Source organism: Trichosurus vulpecula, chromosome 4 (assembly GCF_011100635.1).
Source record: "Trichosurus vulpecula isolate mTriVul1 chromosome 4, mTriVul1.pri, whole genome shotgun sequence".
NCBI lineage: Eukaryota > Metazoa > Chordata > Mammalia > Diprotodontia > Phalangeridae > Trichosurus > Trichosurus vulpecula.
Genome location: NC_050576.1, coordinates 431806042 through 431825970, shown reverse-complemented (window position 1 = coordinate 431825970; position 19929 = coordinate 431806042). Strand labels below are relative to the sequence as shown.

General features: G+C 45.3%; 1 protein-coding gene across 1 annotated transcript in view; it reads right to left on the bottom strand.

Moving 5' to 3' along the window:
• Positions 1–713: 713 nt before the first annotated feature.
• Positions 714–19929, bottom strand: part of GAL3ST2 (galactose-3-O-sulfotransferase 2) — a 75659-nt gene continuing 56443 nt past the window's right edge. Inside the window, exons 3-5 of the mRNA XM_036755839.1 lie at positions 11409–11495; positions 9109–9367; positions 714–1520 (exon numbers count right to left, since the gene is read on the bottom strand). Coding sequence (XP_036611734.1) covers positions 714–1520; positions 9109–9367; positions 11409–11495 — 1153 coding nt within the window. The remainder of the gene's footprint in view (positions 1521–9108; positions 9368–11408; positions 11496–19929) is intronic.

Genomic DNA, 19929 nt, shown 5'->3' with positions numbered 1-19929 from the left:
TCCTGACTCTGACACATCCTGGCTATGTGACCCTGGGTCAGTCACTTAATCTCTCAATGTCCTAGGCAGCTCTCTAAGACTGAATTTCAGAGCAATGGCTGATCTGTGTTGGTAGAGGGAGTTTCCTTACTAGGAGGTCCCTGCCCCAATGAAATCACATGTTCAGTTGAAGAAAAAAAAGCAATCAGACTTAAAATCCCATCACCCGGTCCATCCATGTGATACTTTCATGTTGGCTATAGAGGACTCCTCTTTGGGATCCAATGCCTATAACCATTCTGGAGATATCACCCAGAATTCTTGGCTTGGATGCTCCCATGCAGGAGTTCTTCTGGGAGGAGGAGACCATGAGCTCAATGACCTGAGAAATAGAACCTCCTTTTCCATTTTCTCCAAGCCACCCCCCAACACACACACACACACACACACACACACACACACACCCTACGCCTTCAAAGGAAAATAATCCTATTACCTTAAGGCAATATTCCATGGTAGATTTTTTAAAAAATAAAACTCTGGACTGAATTAAGAATTGTCTAGGCCCCCCAGAGATCCTTTAGAACAAGGTGTCCCCAGCACCCCCTCTTTCTTGAAGTTTATTCCCTGCTGGCCACACCAGAGTCAAATGAGCCTTCAGGGATCTGGAGGTCACCCTCTAGCAGGGCACTTAGCCCCCAAGCATTGAGCTTCCAGCAATCACTCCACCATCACTACAGCCTGATCTTCTTAGGGGGGTTTGTGGGGAATTGCTGAGAGTACAAGTGGGACATGTACTGTATCTCGGGCATCACCATCCTCTGACACATGATCAGGGTCTCATTGTCTAAGTGTTGTTTGAGATTGTAGCCCAGGATGTTGGCCTGCCCAGACTGGTAGGGCCTGAGCTTCATGTCTTTGATTTGTGTCTTATTCTTTGGCTTCCCATCCTGGATGCAAATGTCCATGAGCTCCCGCTGCCTTTCCCTCAAGAGAGTTACTTCCTTCAGTAGTTTCTTCAGCCCAACGACCTCCCTGATCTTCTGCCAGAAGGTCCTGTTGAAATGCTGGTAAAGCTCCCAGTCCAAAGCACACCACTCCTTTACTCTCTCCTGGTTCTGCCTGGTCAGGTTCTGGATTGTATTCTTACTCCGTGAGTTTAGCTTGAAGTAGACCACATCATCCAGATCCCAATGCAAGATGTTCCTCAGGAGGACCATGGACTCATCGAAATACTCAGAAATCAGGATCAGCTGGAACTGTTGCTGGATCTCCTTTATGACACCCTGCACATAATCTTTGCCACTTTTGTTGTTATCATAGCCAAAGTCAAACCACATGCTATTCTTGGCATACATATTTTTTATAGATAGGTTTTTATCATAGTATGTCAGTGGAGATACCAAAAACTCATTCAGACTCTTTGTCTCCCGAAAAGCAGGCACATATCCTTTGTAATAAACAAAAGAGGACTCCAGCTGGAAAATTGGGTTTCTCAATATGGAAAAGTAGAAAGTGTTGTTTGGCATGACTTTCTGTACCTTTGAGGGAGAAAAAAAAGAGAAAAGCCCATTAGCAGGCTTGGTTGATCCCCTGAAGGGATGGATATTCAGAGCATGAAAAAAGACCTTGGGTCAGTCCTCCAGGCAAAAGATGCCTAACTCAGGCTGAGAGGCACTGAGCAAAGTATCAAGCACCATCCTGGAGGAAATCACAACCTGGGGGCTGCAGCCACTATCCAGACATCAACCCCACCCCATCCCCGCAGGGGCCTGTGCAAGGAGCTGAGGAGGAGAAATGTTCTTGCTATCATATACATTATGAAGGAAATGACGTGAACTGAAAGATTAAACCAAGAGAAGTGATACCAAACCCTGTCCTCCTCCCATGATCTCCAAACCCTGCACCTTTCAGTTCTCTCCCAGGCCAACACCCTTACTCTTACTACCCCCTCCAACAGTATGTTCCATAGGTCACTAAGAGTTGGACACAACTGAACAACAAAAATGGATTCACTCTCACATAGGGCTCTTCCAAAGCTTTCCACCCATCCTCAATCTCTCATGCTCCTAGGGCACCTGTTTCCCCCACCCCCACCCCAGTGTAGGGCCTTGCCTGGTAGCATCCCTTAGCCTTGGTTTGCCTTGGCTTCCTCAACTGTAAGAGCACCTACCTCACAGCATTGTTGTGAGAATCAAATGAGATCATATTTGTAAAGTGCTTAGCACGGTGCCTGGCACACAGTAGGTACTCTATAAATGCTTCTTGGCTTTCCCCTCCTTCATCTCATACCACTCAGATGCTTTCTGTCTACCTCCTCCATCATTCCCAACTCAGTCTACAAGGTGACTCTTGTCCTTGCCAAGACCAACCCTTCTTCCATGCTCATTCTTGATCCCATAGCCCCCTTCCTTCTCTGGCAGTCGGATCCTCTCGCTCCTCCCCACTCTCTTACTCATTCCCAATGCTCCCCTGCTACACTGGCTGCATGTCCTGTCTCCCTTCCTTTGTATTGGCTCTGCCTTGTGCCTAGTAAGCTTTCCCTCATCACGTCCTAGCTTTCCTGACTTCCTTCAAGACCCAGGCAAATGAGGCAGAGCAGCAAAGTGATCTCTCCACAAAACTCTCCTAAACGCATCTAGAAAATGCACCAGACCAAATCCTGATTGGAAAATCCAGAAAATGTCAGAGTTGTTTGTCTAGGCCAGCTCAGCGTAAGGAGATGGGGAAGAAGGACTGCAGACACTAGGGATGGGGATGGGCCAGGAGCATGCCACGTGCTAGCTCTCTAACACCCAGGGAGAGTCTGGGCGCTACAGCAAAAGGAGATCCCAGACTCATATTAGGGCATGGCTAGACCCATACTGGGACACTGTAATGGTGAAAAGGAGAGAACTTGAAACTTTGTCACCCACTACTCAGGTCCAAGAAACAGATTCAGAGAGAACTGAGAAGGGGATGTACACAGTGGTAGTATGACCAGGTAGGGAGGCCATGAGCAGTGTACCAAGAAAGGAGGATGTTCAGAAGCCAGCAACAGCATCATTGTGGCTCAAACCCCAGGCACAGAGCTGGATCTCACTCCCAGAATCTAGACCAGGCTGCAGAGGAATCACCAGGGCAGGAATCCCAGTATAAAAAAGTAGCCTACAGTTGTGCTGCTCTAAACCAGCAGAATTTCTCAACTGGCTGACAGGGTAAAGTCCAACAGCAGCATCTTCTCATGTTCAGACCCAAACCCAGGTCAGGAACTCAGAGAGCTCAGACCAGGAGGCAGCAACCAGCCTCTGCCCAGGATGGGAGCACTAAACATGAGCCTGTCCCTGAGATCCTACAAAACACAAAACTCAATATACCAAGAACACAGCCACAGGAGGCAGCCCAGATATTCCCTCCAGAAGTGCTGCAAAGTCTTTGACATCAAGTCCAGAGTCAGGAGGTGGGCTAAAAGAATGGGCCAACAAAGCAAGAACCCTACCCCGGGAAGCTCAGAGCTAATGGTGGCAGGGACACTCAAGACACAAATTTGGGAAAAGAGAATAACCCCAGAACATCTACGAGCAAAGCCTCAGACAAAAACAAAGCTCAGGCACAAATTCCAAAAGAACACATGGAAGAGATGAAGCAACAACTTAAAAAAGAAAAGTTAAAAAATGTATAAATGGAATGAGGGCGCTAGAAGAAAAAAATGGAAAATAAATGAGAGCTATAAAACAAAGAAGTGGAAAGGAGGTTAACAGCCTGACACAAGAGACAAAACCCCAAGTAATAAGCTTCCTGAAAATTCACAGAGACCAAACAGAAGCCAGTGACTCCATGAGGCAACAAGGAACACTAAAACAAAGTCCAAAGACTGAGACATAGAAAGAATGTAGAGTATCTCATTGCCAAAAAAAAACTGACCTGGAAAACAGATTGAGGAGAAAAAAATTAAGAATAATGGATTCTCTGGAGCCCATAACCCAAAAAAGGAGCCTCAACATCTTGTTTCAAGAAATCTGAAAAGAAAACTGCCCAAATCTCTCAGAACCAGAGGGCAAAGTGAAAATAGGAAGAACCTGGCAGCTCCTGAAAGAAACACCATGTGAAAACTCTCAAGAATATCATAGCAAAATCTAAAGCTTCCATGTCCAAATTAAAAGAAAAGAAAAAGTCCAAGTACTGAGGCGCCATAGTCTGGATCACACATGATTAACAGATACCACCATAAAGGAGTAAAGAACTTGGAATATGATATTCCAGAAGGCAAAGTATATGGGATTATAGCCAAGAATAACTTACCCAGAAAAACAGCATAATGCTACAGAAGGAAAAAAATGGATTTTTAACAAAATAGAAGCATTTCCTAATGAAAGATCAGAGCTGTGAAGAAACATTGAAGGTCAAATACAAGGGTGAAGGAAACATAAAAAAGTAAACATGAATGAACAATGATAAAGCACTAAAGGAAAAACTGCTTACATTCAAATATAGGGAAATGATACATGTGACTCCCCCCACCCATCCCTAGCATCATCAGGGTTCATAGAGGGTATCCAAATAGACAAGATTTAGGAATGGCTCTGCTATGTCCTGATGACCTTGAGAAAAGAATGGAAGGAGAGGGGAAAAGGAATACACTGGGGCCTGGGGAGAGGTGAGGGGAAGGAAAGGAAGGTCAGGGGAAATTGTCTCATGTAATGAAAGTGCGCAAGTAGACATCTATACAAACAAGGCGGGGAGGGGAAGAGGCTAACCCTTGAACTTCACTCTCATTTGAATTGGCCGAAAGAAGGAAGGAGAGAGAGAGAGAGAGAGAGAGAGAGAGAGAGAGAGAGAGAGAGAGAGTAAGAGAGAGAGAGAGAGAGAGAGAGTGCTGGGTACAGAAATGCATTTCATTCAACAGTAAAATATGAGGGAAAGGAGAGAAAGAAGTTGGGGGAATTAGAGGGAGTGGAGTTTAAGGGAGAAATTAGTCCTAAACAAAACAAACTCTTAAGGATGTACATTTGTGGTACTTTTTGAGTTTGCAAAGAATAGGAGTCTGACAGGGTGCCCATAAACTGGGGAATGGCTGAACAAGTTGTGGTATGTAAATGAGATGGAATACTACTGTGCTGAACTCTTTTCCATGTAAAGACTAACCAGGATTCCCGAGGATCAGTGATCAAATATGCCAAGGACTCAGAATGTAAAATGAAACAAATATTTTTAGGACACAGCCAGTGTGGAAATGTGCTTTGATTGACTATGCATGTTCATGATGGGTTCTGTTTTCTTATTGGAGTGGGGAGGGTGGCAACTTGGGATGGGAGGTTGAGATTAAAACAAAATATTTTTAGGACAAATCAAATACAAACACACACACACATACACATACACATACACACATACATATGCACATACACTCATACACACTGCTAGTACCTTCCCTCGAGAGTTACCTCCCATTTACTCTGGGTAATATTTTATGTACTGGTTTTTGCATGTTTTTTCTCCCATTAGAATGTGAGGTTGTACATGGCTGCGACCTTGTTTTCATTTTTCTTTGGATCCTCAGTGCTTAGCACAGTGCCTGGCACATAACAAGTACATTATAAACGACTGGTCACAGACTAATTCTAACGACCAAGCTTGTCCCCCAAAAGATAAGAAAATACCCATCCCTCACTTTTGGCCAAGGCAGGCGGGGTTCACGGACCTAGAACACTACAAACTGTCACACTTGGCCAAAAGTTTGGTTAGTTTTACTGAACTGGGTTTTGTGGGGGGGTTCTTTCTTTTTATTCTTTATTACAAGGGATAGCTCTCTAAGAAGACAGATGAAATGAAGGTAATATAGAAACAAAAATTATGAGTTTTTTTAATAAATGTTCCGTCTACCTTTCATGCGTATAAAATCTCCCCGCTCCCGCACTTGCAGCTTTATCTTGTTTCTTCCTCCCACCCCAACCTCTGAAGTTCACCTCATACTCAAAAGACCCATTTCATTCATGGCTTGTAACAACCACAAATACGGTGAGTCAATTGGATTCCATCGTCATAATAGCAGCTGACTTGCGTATTTAGGGTTAGGGTTTTTTCACAGTGTATTTCATAAACTCAGGGTCACAGATCTAGAGAAGAAAGGTACCATTAAGGAGGAGGAAGCCAGGGGGCTAGGGGAGTGATAAAGGTGAGAATCAAACATAAGCTACATCTAGGAAGCACCAAGACAGAATTTGAAGCCACATCCCCCGACTCCACAGCCGGCGATCTTTTCATGGGACCATATCGCCTCTCTAACTTCACCTCAAAGAAATTCAGTTTCCTCCTCTTTAAAACGGCCCTTCCCTCCCGGGGTTACTTTGAAGCTGAAATGAAAAAAGGTAAATAAAAGGATCTGAAAACCTTTCGACGCTCCTGCTCTCTCCCATTCGTGGGGCAACATGATTGTGTAGACACGCTGTATTTACCTATAGCTGCTCCTTAAGGACAGGGATTGGTTCAATTCAGTCTTCGTACCCCCGGCGCCTAGTACGGCGCCCGGCACCATAAATCTTTGTAAGATTGACGATAATAATGATAGTAAAAGCAAGCGTTCGTTGCGTTTGCAAAACATTTTATAAACATTTCATTGGGTCCTCACAACAACCCTGGAAGATAAGCGCTATTATTATCTCCATCTTACAGATGAGGAAACTGAGGCAAGCGGAGGTGAAGTGCCCGGAAACACACAGCTAGCAAGCGTCCAAGGCTGGATTTGAACTCAGGTCTTTCTTGAGTTGAACTGTTGTTCAAAGCATCTCTTTAGTGGGATTTACAAACAACCCCTTTTCTGAAGCGCCAGCAATAGGAAAGTAGAAAATAGGTCAAGGATATTCATGGACTGGGAAGGGCCGAGCAACAGCCTTCCTAAAAATCTGCGGGGGGTTTGCCCACAAAACAGTAACCTGGGTGCCTTGGGCCGCAGGGAGGCAGCTCCTTCTACCAGGCAATTTCCATTTCCTGGGGCAAGAGACAAGGAGACACTATCTTACAGGGAGTGGAAATCGGCTAGCCTTATTACTGTGTGTTTGAGGTATGTCTGACCCTGTAAGATAGTGATGAAAGGAGCCTGGAAAGCCTCTCCCTCAGAAGGACGCCTGAATCATAAAAGAGCTGGAATGAGTCCGGAGGAAGGAGGCTTGAACCAAGACATACAAGGATCAACAACTGAAGGAAGCGGGGATGTTTACCCAACAAATGGGAAGATAGGAGGGGAAACCTGAGAACTGTCTTCAAACATTTGAAGATTTATCGCATAGAAGGGTTAGACTTATCCCGTGTAGACCAAAGGGTGGACTGAAGATCAGTAAACAGAAGCGACAGAGACAATTTGAGCTTAATAGAAAGATTAGAACACACCAGAACACACCAGATGTGTGACCCTCATTAAGGCATTTAACTCCTTAATGCCCAGGCAAGTCTTTGAGACTCCTCTAAGTTACTGGCACCCTGAGCCAGGAGATCATTTACTAGGGAAAGAGCTCATCCTTCATCTATATTCTCCAAATTAGCCCAGCCTCTCTCAGAAGGAAACAGCATCAGTGTAGTGTAGGAGAAGGAGAGCAGCCTTCAAAGTCAGGACCTGGGTTCAAGTGCTACCTCTGACTGGTTGTGTGGCAAGTCACATCACCCCTCAGTGTGGCACACCCTAACCCTAAGTGCCTGCTTTGGTAGAGGGTTGTTCCTCACCTGGGAGTTCCCTATGCCAATAAAATCATGGGTCCAGTCCCTGTCCCTATCCCAAAGGGGGTCATAGCCTTTAAAATAGGAAGATAAGCCCCTGCCAAGCCTCACCTCCTTCTCTGATCACCTCTTTACCATAACCCCCTTCCAGGTTTGCATGTTAACCCTGCCATTGTTCCTGGAGAGGATATGCCCGTCTACTCCACTTGGGCACCTCTCACCTTCCCAGTCATTTTCCAAACTAAAATATCCTCTCTGTCCATCACTCCCCAGGAGTGTTATCTCCCCTGTTAAAATGTAAGTTCCTTGAGGGCAGGGACTAGCTTGGCTTTTGTATTTGGATCTCCAGTGCCTAGAAATAGTAGGGTGCATGATAAATGCTTATTGGTTGATTGGCACCTAAGGGTAGGCTGACTAGAAAAGGGGCTTGGCCTGGTAGACAGAAAGACTGCCAGGGCAGCAGCCATGGAAAAATCCAGGAGGGAGAAGGAGAGGAACACAAGGTCCAGGGAGGAAGCTGTGGGGGCCACATAGCAATCAATCCACCAACAAGCATTTATGAAGCACCTACTGTGTGCTGGGTACTATGCTAAGCTCTACAGACATGAAGAAAGGCAAAAACAGGGCCCTTGCCCTTAAGAAGCTCACAGTCAGATGAGAAAGACAACATGGGGTTCTACTTCAAGCTATCATGTTCCTCTAAGTCTTTTCTTCTGCAGGCTCTCAATCAAACTATCAACCAATCTCTAGTTTATTTATAAGTTCCCACTATGTGTCAGGCACAGTGCTGGGCTCTAGAGACATGAAGACAAAAGTAAAACAGCCCCTGTCCTCAAGCGGAAATGATAGTGACCATGGGGAATGAATGATCTCAAGGCCCTTGATTTGACGCAATGGGTCAAGTGTTGAACTTGAAGTCAGGAAGGCCTGAGTTCACATCCTGACTCAGACGCTAGCTGTGAAACCACGTCTCTGAGCCTGTTTCCTCATCTGTAAAATGAGAGGACTGGACTGAATAACCTTCGGGTCCCTTCCAGCTTTAATGCTATGATCTATGTTCCTTCTTCTCTAAGCCCCCTTCCGGAGCTAAATCTCTAATCCTCATAATCAGATCCCTTCCCAGCCACAATCGCCTTCCCTGCCTAGTGATCTGGCATCACCCAAATCTGTCCTTTCCCCCACCTAAAATTCTGACAAAGAATGAGGCTCTCAGTAACAGGTCACCATTCTAGATCAACCCCAAAAGCATTCGCACTCATTAACCTGACTTACTCCAGCTTCCTACTGTTAGTAGAGTGCCTTCATCCCTCAGAGCCCTTCTCCATACCCCCTCCACCCAGCTGATGCTCCTGGTACCCAGCTTGAGCCAAGCTGGCCCCTGGGGAACATGGGTGATACCACCTCTGCCGGGCGGAGGGCAGCATGGGCCACGGACCTCACCTCTGGGGGGTTAAATCTCAGGTGATTGCACATGACGTTGAAGGTCCCATTCAGGGTTTTGAATCCCTCCACATACTTGGTCAGGAAGAGCCAGGGGTAGCCCAGGTGGAAGAGCTGCCCAGCAGGCAGGGCCACCGTGAGGTTCCGCTTCTCTGTGAACCGATACAGGATGTTCATAACGGTGCTGCTGGCGGTCTTGTGGGTCTTGAGGAACATGATGTTGGTAACAGGGTAGAAGGATTCCTGGCCACTGAAGAGACTGCGGAGAGAAGAGAGAAAGACGTCCTCCATCAGTATCTACTGCCGTTAATGGCGAAGTCCTCTTGTTCACTATGGACGAAAGAAACCACGGCTGAGAATTCATCCAGCCCATTCCTGTGCTGAGCTCCCACTGCCTGCTGGCCATCTCCGTCTAGATGTCCTGTAGGCATCCCAGACTCAACATGTCCGAACTTCCCACCCCTCTGAACTTCCCTTTTTCTGCTGAGGATACCAACATCCTTCTAGTCTCTAGGTTTGCAACCTAGAATCATCTTAGATTCCCCATTCTTCCTCATCCTATATAGCTGATCACTTACCAAGTCTTGTAGATCCTATCTCCATATCTCCTGAAATGCCTTTCTTTATCCTTCCAACCTTCCCACTCCTTCACTCACATTAAACCTGGTCTCCACCCTTACTTTCTGCTGCTTCACCCTCTTATTCTCTCAGTCCACCTTTCATCAGTCATCCAGCCAACAAGCATGTATTAAGCACTTAAGTACGTACCTGGAACTGTGCCAGCTTCTGAGATACTCCTCCCCTCTGTGGCCTGTCCATTTCATGATACATTAGCTGCCACCCTGGCCTCACCCCTGAACCCCTAACTGCCACTGAGTCAGATCTCAACTTGCCCATCCTCAACCCCAGCTAGCCCACACTATCTGATCCCTCTGTTCCGATTCTTGTCCTGTCTCTTTAACTCGAAAAGCAGATTTTGAGCCTCATGCTTTTCAGGATGTTTTATTGGTGAGGTTTTAGGAATTACACAAATTTGCAGGAGTCAAACCCTCCACTTAAATCTTCCCCTGACTCCTCATAGCAGCATAGAGGTGAATCTGGGTCTTTGAAGGCTAAACCAAAGAAGCCCAGGCTCTCCTAGGACCTACCAAGCTGGAAAGGCTTCAAGTTGCCTCTCCAACTAGAATGTAAGCTTCTTGAGGGGAGGGCTGGGTTTCTGTGGTCTTGTTTTTCTCTATATCCCCAGCTCTTAGCAGGATGCCTAGCCCATAGCAAGTGCTTGATGAATGCCTTTTGGTTGATGGAACCAGCCTAGCTAGCTAGGTTCTAAGAGTCTCCTCAGCAAAAAGGGTCTAGACTGAGCCATGTGTTGGCCCCACCTGGTACCCTGGTACACACAGAGATCATAGAGGCACTGAAGGACCAAAACTGGACTCAATGTTTAGACACATACAGTGACTTCTTCACAGATAACCTGGGGCCATTTCAGAGCAAGGGCAATGAGCGTGAGGTGATAAGGGTGGGCAGATGGAGGGGGCAGATGATCTGGGGAAAAGGCACCCAAACACACACCATTGGCCTCAATAGATCAGGCCTTTTCTCTTCCCTAAATCCACCACCACCTTCCAGTAAGATCATGGTTCTTTGGCTGCCTGTAGTGGCCTCTCTACTGATACTGTGCCTGTGACTCACCAGGTACCTACAGATCCTGAGACATCCATGTCTCTGCTGATAAAGCTTGTGCCAGGTTGGCAGTGTCCCTGCTACCCTAAGCTGGCCCAACTGATTCAACAAGGCTACTTCTGCTCAAAGGGGTCTATCAATCCTGGGCAGTTAGGAGTGCAGTAGACAGAGCACCAGGCCTAGAGTCAGGAAGACCTGAGTTCAAATCCAACCTCAGATACTTACTAGCAGTGTGAGCCTAGGCAAGTCACTTCAACTTGTTTGCCTCAGTTTCTTAATCTGTAAAATGAGCTGGAGAAGAAAAGGGCAAACCACTCCAGTATCTTTGCCAAGAAAACCCCAAATGGAGTCAGGGAGAGTCAGATACGACTGAAAAAACTAAAGCAACCCCCTTCTTTTACAAGTGGAAGAACTGAGACCCAGAGAGGTGAAGGAGTTTGTCGGAAGTCATATCCAGGGGGTAAAGAAGAGAGCCAGGGCCCACACTCTAACTCTAAGAAAGCAAGCCCTCCTCTGCCTACCCTGCCACCTCCTGTGCAAGCCTCAGGGCTGACATCAGCCAACAGTCCTGTGGGTCAAACCCCCCAAGAGTACCTCAGAGCCAACAACCAACTTACGGAACCATCAGGCTGACTTGTGTGTTGAGGAAGCTTCCCAAGAGAAGACTCAAAAGCACCAAGAGGAGGATGGTGACATGGAAATACCTGGAATGATACCAGATGGGAAGAAACATTCAGCCTTAGCAGGAATGAGATGATGCCCTGGCAGCATTTGGGACTTGGGGTTCACTAGGCCCCCCTCCTCCTCCTCTGCCTCTTGAAATGCCTGACTCCCTTCAAGGCCCAGGTGAGTCATGACTGCCTGAAGAAAGCCTTTCTTGATCACGCCCAAGGGTCACCTTCTGTCTACTTTGTGTTTTGTACAAATCTGGGTAACCCACTATTTCCTCCCCTCTGCTTCCCTCGTAGTTGCCCTCAAGACTCAGCTCCTGGTGTGGGAGGCTTTTCCCATCCCATGCCCTCCCCATCTCCACCCCAGCTAATGCCTTCTCAGAGATTGCCCCCCATTTCTAGTATCTGTATTGCATGTACACAATTATCTGCACATTGGCTCTCCCATTAAAATGTGAGCTTCTGGAGGGCTGGGGCCAAGGTTTTGCCTTTCTTGGTATCCCCAACACCTACTCCATAGTCCAAGAAGATTCTGTGGGCATCCAGAAAGAAGCCATTCAAGTCCCAAGGAACAAAAGCGAAGACCACTAAAGGCCTGGTATCTTCAGATCCTTAAGGATGCTCTGGCTGCCAGACTCCTACTCATCCTCCTCCCCCAATCCCTGTGGTTCAAAATCACCATATGCTAAGAAGGCAAAACACCTCATTCCACAGATGAGAAAGGTCAGGTCCAGAGAAGTGAAGCAATCTACCCAAGGTTGCCCAGCTAGTAAATGGTAGAACTGGGATTCAAAACCAGGTTCTCTGACTCGAAAGCTTTCCACTGCACTACCTTGACCCTCTCATATGATCATGGCCAGAAAGATACGCATCCATGGCCTTCACCTGGGGCTCATTGGTTCTCATCTCAACAACTGCAATCACCTAAAGTAAGATGGAGGCAAAGTCTTCCCTTATCCGTAAAACAGAATGGTTGAGAGAGAACTCTTGTGTATGCAGAAACCCAAGGTTGGAAGGGGCCCCTCAAGGGCTTCTGGCCCATCCCCATGTGTGGGCAGAAAACCTCCAGTATATCCCAGAAAGAGCTATCCAACCTGTTCTGGAAGCCCACCAGGAAGTTTTTACAACCTTTTCTATGACGCCATCCAGATGAGGGTTGCACAACACTTACCAGGAAATCCTGGTCCTGTAGCTAAAGGGGGGTTGGAGACTAGGCAGGTCAGTCAGCTCTAACCACTAGGATGTCTCCTTAGTGAAAGGTGCCAGGCAAACTTAAGATATGATTACCATTTTACTCCCTTTCATTAAATTAGAACAAGGAAATGTGGTATCATGGAAGGTTGATGGACTTAGAGGCAGCAGATCTCAGTTAAGATGGGGTCCATTGCAGAAGGTCCCTGTAAAAAATGTTCTCCACTGACTTCTTCATCTGGAGGCAGCTAAGTGGTGCACTGGGACCAACATCAGGAAGATCTGAGTTCAAATCCACAAAATCAGACACTTAGCTGTGTGACCCTGGGCAAGTCATTTAATCTGTTTGCCTCAGTTTCCTCAAATGTAAGCTGGAGATAATAATAGCACCTACATTTCAAATGAGATATTTGTAAAACACTTAGCAGAGTGCCTGGAACATTGTCGTTCAGTTATTTTAGTTATGTCCTACTCTTTGGGACCCTATTTGGGGTTTTCTTGGCAAAAATACCGGAGTGGTTTTGCCATTTCATCCTCCAGCTCATTTTATAGATGAAGAACTGAGGCAAACAGAGTTAAGTGACTTGCCTAGGGTCACATAGCTAGTGAGAATCTGGGGCCAGATTTGAACTCATGAAGGTGAATCTTCCTGACTCCAAACTTGGCACTCTATTCAAACATAATAAGTATTTAATAAATGTTTGTTTCCTTCCTTCCCTCCTTCCCTCCTTCCCTCATCAAGTATTCCCTCAACTCACATGTAGATGATTCTCATAAATAATTTGCCTAAATGGGAAGGTAGGCATATATGTTGGGAGTTATTGGGGTTCTTTCTGTCATCTTCTGGGGATATTAATAAGTCCAAGACTTTTTCTATATCTCTGGTATCTTTCCCCTCCTTCAGGTACCTTGTGAATCACAATTATGTCACCTCCAGATTAGATTTTCTCTGCATACACTTGGTTCAGTCAGACTAATTTTCCTGCTTTTGTTCTGGCAGACACTTGGCTCTCATCTCAACAACTGCAATCACCTAAAGTAAGATGGAGGCAAAGTCTTCCCTTATCCGTAAAACAGAATGGTTGAGAGAGAACTCTTGTGTATGCAGAAACCCAAGGTTGGAAGGGGCCCCTCAAGGGCTTCTGGCCCATTCCCATGTGTGGGCAGAAAACCTCCAGTACATCCCAGAAAGAGCTGTGGCTCAGCTCTAAAGGACTTGTACCTTAGAATGATGGAGGACATCCCAGGAACACATAGTGTTGGGTCCATGGTTCTAGACCAGAGGTTCCCATCAGCACTGCCCCCCACCCCAGAAATCTACTTCCTTTAACCTTTTAATGGTTTTTTTTAATTTGCACCATTTCAAAAAAATATAAAACATTTTTTAAAAAATAATGCATCTTAAATTTAATAATTTATTGTAAATTTGGGTTTTCCTGCACTAAAATTTTGATGATGCAATATTGCATTATGTAACCATATAGTATTGTATTGTCAACAAGTCATTACACACATGTATTCCTGATAATGCATGCTGGACTTTCCAATAATGTATGACACACTTGTCTGCCAACACTTGCTTGTTAAGACCTCTCAGCAGACTTGACCACTGATGGGTTATAACTTGCATTTTGTGTGTTTATGTGGAAAATAATGTAATTATTATGACTTTAACTCTGTTTACACGACAGATGAAACATGTAGGAACCATTTTTCAAAATTTTCTTATCTTTTCTTTCCTTATGCTTCCACCACCCCCTTATTTTTATTCAATGCTCCCAAATTGCACCCGAGGCTACTGCCCCCCCCCCCGATCATTCCAGCACCCCCCAGAGGGCAGTATCACCCACTTTAGGAACTTATAGTCTAGACTCTTGCTAAAGAACATGTAGAGGCTCCTGGATGATCTCTGTGGTCACCCTCACTGGGAGCTATGTTGAAGAAGATTGACAATGAGGCCAAGAAATTGCCTACCCAGTAGGTGAAAAAAGGAGAAATTATTTCCACTCTTCCTCTCTTTCAAACAGGTGGCTTGGGACTCTGACAGCTCTGGCTTGGACTTCCAGAAAGGGAAAGAGGAAAGGGATCCCTGTGCCTTCCCCTCCTCCCCAGCACCATCTATGGTGACTGCACAAACGTGGCAGCAAGAACACATGCTTGCCTAGATCCAAGACTAGATCTCAAGTCACTGGCTCCCCCTCCTGCTTTGTGTTTCTCCTCCTGAGTGTAGATGGTCCTCATCTTGATGGAAACCTTGTAGAGAGATCAGAAGAGCCTTGTTCCAGGTCTTGGTTGGCCAACAACAACTTCTCAGGAGAGGAGATGGTCACCACAAGGAGTGCAGTACAGATGAAAAAGGTAAGAAAGCCCAAGCCAGGCTATGGATTGCACTTGTGAGCTACCCAAAACGCCTGGGTCATAGGTAAAAGGAAAGTCCCTGTTCAGCAGTCCCACAAATCCCACAGGAGTCTTTACGTCTGAGAGAATATAAGAAAAGTAATGTGTTATGGTACCATGTGGACTTGTTTGTCAATGTGCTTGAGAGTAGGGCAGTAAGTGTTTCCTTGTGGTCAATATGAACAGGCCCTAGACCTGATAGCTACTACATCACACACTAAGTAATTTTCAAGAAGGGACCTTGCCCATCCTTTTTGTGGAGATTCTACACATTAGTCAAATTTTAGCTTTGTTTAAGGAACAAAATGAGCCAGAGAATATGAGAAAAGCATGATCTCCCTCTTTCAGAGGTCAGGCTCCTGAGTCTGCTTGAGCCCCTTTGGGTAGGGGGAGGCCTGGGCAGTTGGTAACATCTTGGTCAAGATGTTAACCATGAACATGCCCCTAAGTTTTTACCAATAGCACAGGGAGAGCCCATTCTCAGCAAGGTTCTGCTCTGGACCTGCAAAGGTCCCAAATTCATCCCAAGAGCAGCCTGACCACAATAAAAAGAGATCAGGCTTATCTCTCTGATTTTTCTCTCTCTGATTTCTTATAATCCCACCCCAGAGTAGGACTTAGAGGAAAATCTCCTAAACAGAAGCTTTAATTTTAGTTCATGCCCAGGATCTCCTCAAAAGGGATTAGCAAGGTCACTTTTCAGGAAAAGTATTCAAGGGGGAAAAATAAATACTACGTATAGGGCAGCTGTTTATTTCCTCCACCACAAAAGAAATGTTCAAAATACAAAAGCCTCATCAGCACACATTAACAGATATTTAAAACACAAAATAACTGATCATGCCCATTATACATTCCTGAGAGGGAAAGAAAATAGATGAACTCCGAGTTCACATTCACCTGAGCTTCATACTTTCAGAGCAACGGGCAAGCCAGCTCTCCTGGCCAAAGCACAGCCCTCTGGACCCTTCAGAAGCACGATGCACCTGTGCGGTCATCTTCTCCTCCAGGAAGTGCAACTGCAGGAACCACCTCCTGTTGGGCAGTCAGCATCGACTCAAGAACTCCCCAACTCTCACGGTCATGAGCAAAGCAACAATTCAAAAGAGAGACAGACTTTCTCTTACTCTCACAGCCTTCTGTTCATCAACAAAGGGCTAAAAGACATATCTCCCAAAAGAGGGCTCAAGAGGGGTGCTCTCACCCAGCCCCACTACACTGAGATTGGCTTTGTTACTAGAAAGAATTCAATGGGGGGGGGAGGAACAGGGAGGCATAGAGAGAAACGATTGTTTTAAAGGAATGAACCAAAGGTACATATGCCACATGTCGAACAGTGCTACTTTTGATGGCTGCAGCTCCTCAGCTATACACACATACACACACACCAAACACATATACAGGCACACCCCATATACATACACACTACACACATACATCACATACACACACCACACACATTACACCACACACCAAACACATACATGCACACACCCCACATACATACACACAACATATACTACACACATACATCACATACACACAACACACATTACATCACACACACCAAACACATATACACGCACACCCCACACACACTACACACATACATCACATGTACACAGAACAAACACTACTTTGTGCACACACACCAAACACATATGCATATGCCATATACACACTACACATATACATCATATACAACACACCACATACATTACACCACACACACATACACGTAAACCAAACACATACATATGCACATCCCACATGCAAACACATACCCACTACACACATACATCACATACACACACCACACACTTTACATCACACACATACACACATACCTCCTATAATCAGCACATGGCCAGGAGTGCCAGTGGCTTCCCCATTTGCTGCGCTGCTTTGCCCATCAGGGACAGCCGAGGGTGGGGTGGGAGGAGACCATCACAGAGGCAATGGGCACAGGTATTCCAGATTGCAATAATTTATCTGTCAAAGAGGATAGGCAGGAGCTTGGGGAAGAGGCTCATTAGCTTCGCTTAGAAGTTGTTCCCCCGAGGACAATCAGTCACCAAACTTTTGCTAAGTGCTGTCTGTGTGCCGGGTACTAGGCAAGGAGCACATGGGGCTTCGGGGGCCAGCATTCCAAGCTCGCTAGTTTCCTAGAAACAGTCACCTCTCAAAGGCCTGAAGCATTGGTTACTCCGTCTCCACCGATGAGTAGAATCCTGTGTAAATAGTCTGAGGAAAATGATAACTGCTGGAGGGTATATGGGGAAGTAGGGACACTAGTGCATTGTTGGTGGATTGGTTTAACCATTCTGGAGAACAATTTGGAACCACATCCAAAGGACTGTAAAATCGTACGTATCCTTGGAAGCAAACAATTCCACTACTAGGTCTGCATCCCAAAGAGATCAAAGGAAATGGAAAAATACCCAGATACACAGAAATATTTCTAGCAGCTCTTGTTGTGGTGGCAAAGGATTGGAAATTGAGGGATGCCCATCAACTGGGTAACGGCTAAACGAATTGTGTTATACGAGTATGATGGAATTGCGCTATGAGAAATGCTAAAGGGGATGGTTTCCCAAAAACCCGAGAAGACTTATATGTATCGATGAAGAACCAGGGGAACATTGTACACATCAGCAATACTGTAAGATGATCAACCGTGAAAGACTTAAATACTCTGATCAATGGGCAGAGCCAAGATGGCGGCTGGAAAGCAGGGACTCACTTAAGCTCTCCCCCAAATCCCTTCAAACACCTGTAAAAATGGCTCTGAAAAATTCTAGAGCTGCGGAACCCACAAAATAGCAGAGGGAAACAGGTCTCCAGCCCATGAGAGCCTGGATGGTCGCTGGGAAGGGTCCATCGCATGGTGCTAGGGGCGTACCGCAGCCCAGCCACCAGGACAGACCAAACCGGGAGTCAATGAAAGCAGGCCTGAGGGCCATGAATCATTGAACTGTGGCAGTTACCAGGCTTCTCAACCTACAAACACCAAAAACCACAGAGCCAGTTAGTGGGAAAACTGCAGAATTCAGTTAGAAAGCAGTCCAGCCCCAGCCCTGGGGGTGGCAGAGGTGGTGTGCCATCTGTGGCAATAGCAGCAGGAAGCTCCTGTGGCTGCTTCCAGAGCTCCGGCATCAGCTGCTTCCAGAATCCCTGGATCACACAGTGGGAGGAATCAAGCAACCAATCACAGAGGGAGTGCAAGGAGCACTTTGCTGGTGCAGAGGCAAGTTCTCTTGGTCCCAATCCTGCTTGGCAGTTCTTGGGGGAGGAGGAGAGCTGCTGTGACAGAGCTTGCAGTGACAGTGGAGTAGAAGTAGCTCTGAAAACAGCAGCACAGCCCCTAAAGCTTGGGACAAAGCACTCTCTACTCTACAAGCAATCATACCCTGACAAAAAGCTGGAAGGTCAAGTAGTTGGCTGGGAACATGAACAGGCAGTGAAAAAGGATGCACACTCAGACTTAGACTCTAGAATCTTTTTTTGATGACAAAGAAGATCAAAATATACAGCCAGAAGAAGTCAACAAATTCAAAGAGCCTACATCAAAAGCCTCCAAGAAAAATATGAATTGGTCTCAGGCCATGGAAGAGCTCAAAAAGGATTTTAAAAAGCAAGTTAGAGAAGTAGAGGAAAAATTGGGAAAAGAAACAAGAGTGATGCAAGAAAACCATGAAAAACAAGTCAACAACTTGCTAAAGGAGACCCAAAAAATATTGAAGAAAATAACGCCTTAAAAATAGACTAACCCAATGTCAAAAGAGCTCCAAAAACCAATGAGGAGAAGAATGCCTTGAAAGGCAGAATTAGTCAGATGGAAAAGGAGGTCCAAAAGACCACTGAAGAAAATACCACCTTAAAAATTAGATTGGAGCAAGTGGAAGCTGGTGACTTTATGAGAAATCAAGATATTATAAAACAGAAACAAAGGAATGAAAAAATGGAAAACTGTGAAATATCTCATCGGAAAAACCTGGTGAATAGAACTAGGAGAGATAATTTAAAAATTGTTGGACTATCTGAAAGTCATGATCGAAAAAAGAGCCTACACATCATCTTTCAAGAAATTACCAAGGAAAACTGCCCTGATATTCTAGAACCAGAGGGTAAAATAGAAGTTGAAAGAATCCACCGATTGCCTCTTGAAAAAGATCCCAAAAAGAAAACTCCTAGGAATATTGTAGCCAAATTCCAGAGTTCTGAGGTCAAGGAGAAAATACTGCAAGCAGCCAGAAAGAAACAATTTGAGTATTGTGGAAACACAATCAGGATAACACAAGATCTAGCAGCTTCAACATTAAGGGATTGAAAGGCTTGGAATATGATATTCCAGAGGTCAAAGGAGCTAGGATTAAAACCAAGAATCACCTACCGAGCAAAACTGAGTATCATGCTCCAAGGCAAAATATGGATTTTTCAATAAAATAGAGGACTTTCAAGTTTTCTCAATGAGAGGACCAGAACTCAATAGAAAATTTGACTTTCAAATACAAGAATCAAGAGGAGCATGAAAAGGTAAACAAGAAAGAGAAATCATAAGGGACTTACTGAAGTTGAACTGCTTTGTTTACATTCCTACATGGAAAGATGCTGTGTGTAATTCATGAGACCTTCTTTCTCAATACTGGGGTAGTTGAAGGGAATATACATATATATAGACAGAGGGCACAATGTGAGTTGAATATGAAGGGATTATATCTAAAAAAATTAAATTAAATTAAAGAATGAGAGAGGAATATATTGAGAGAGGGAGAAAGGGAGAGATAGAATGGGGCAAATTATCTCACATAAAAGTAGGAAGAAAAAGCAGTTCTGTTGAAAGGGAAGGAGGGGATAGGTGAGAGGGAATGAGTGAATC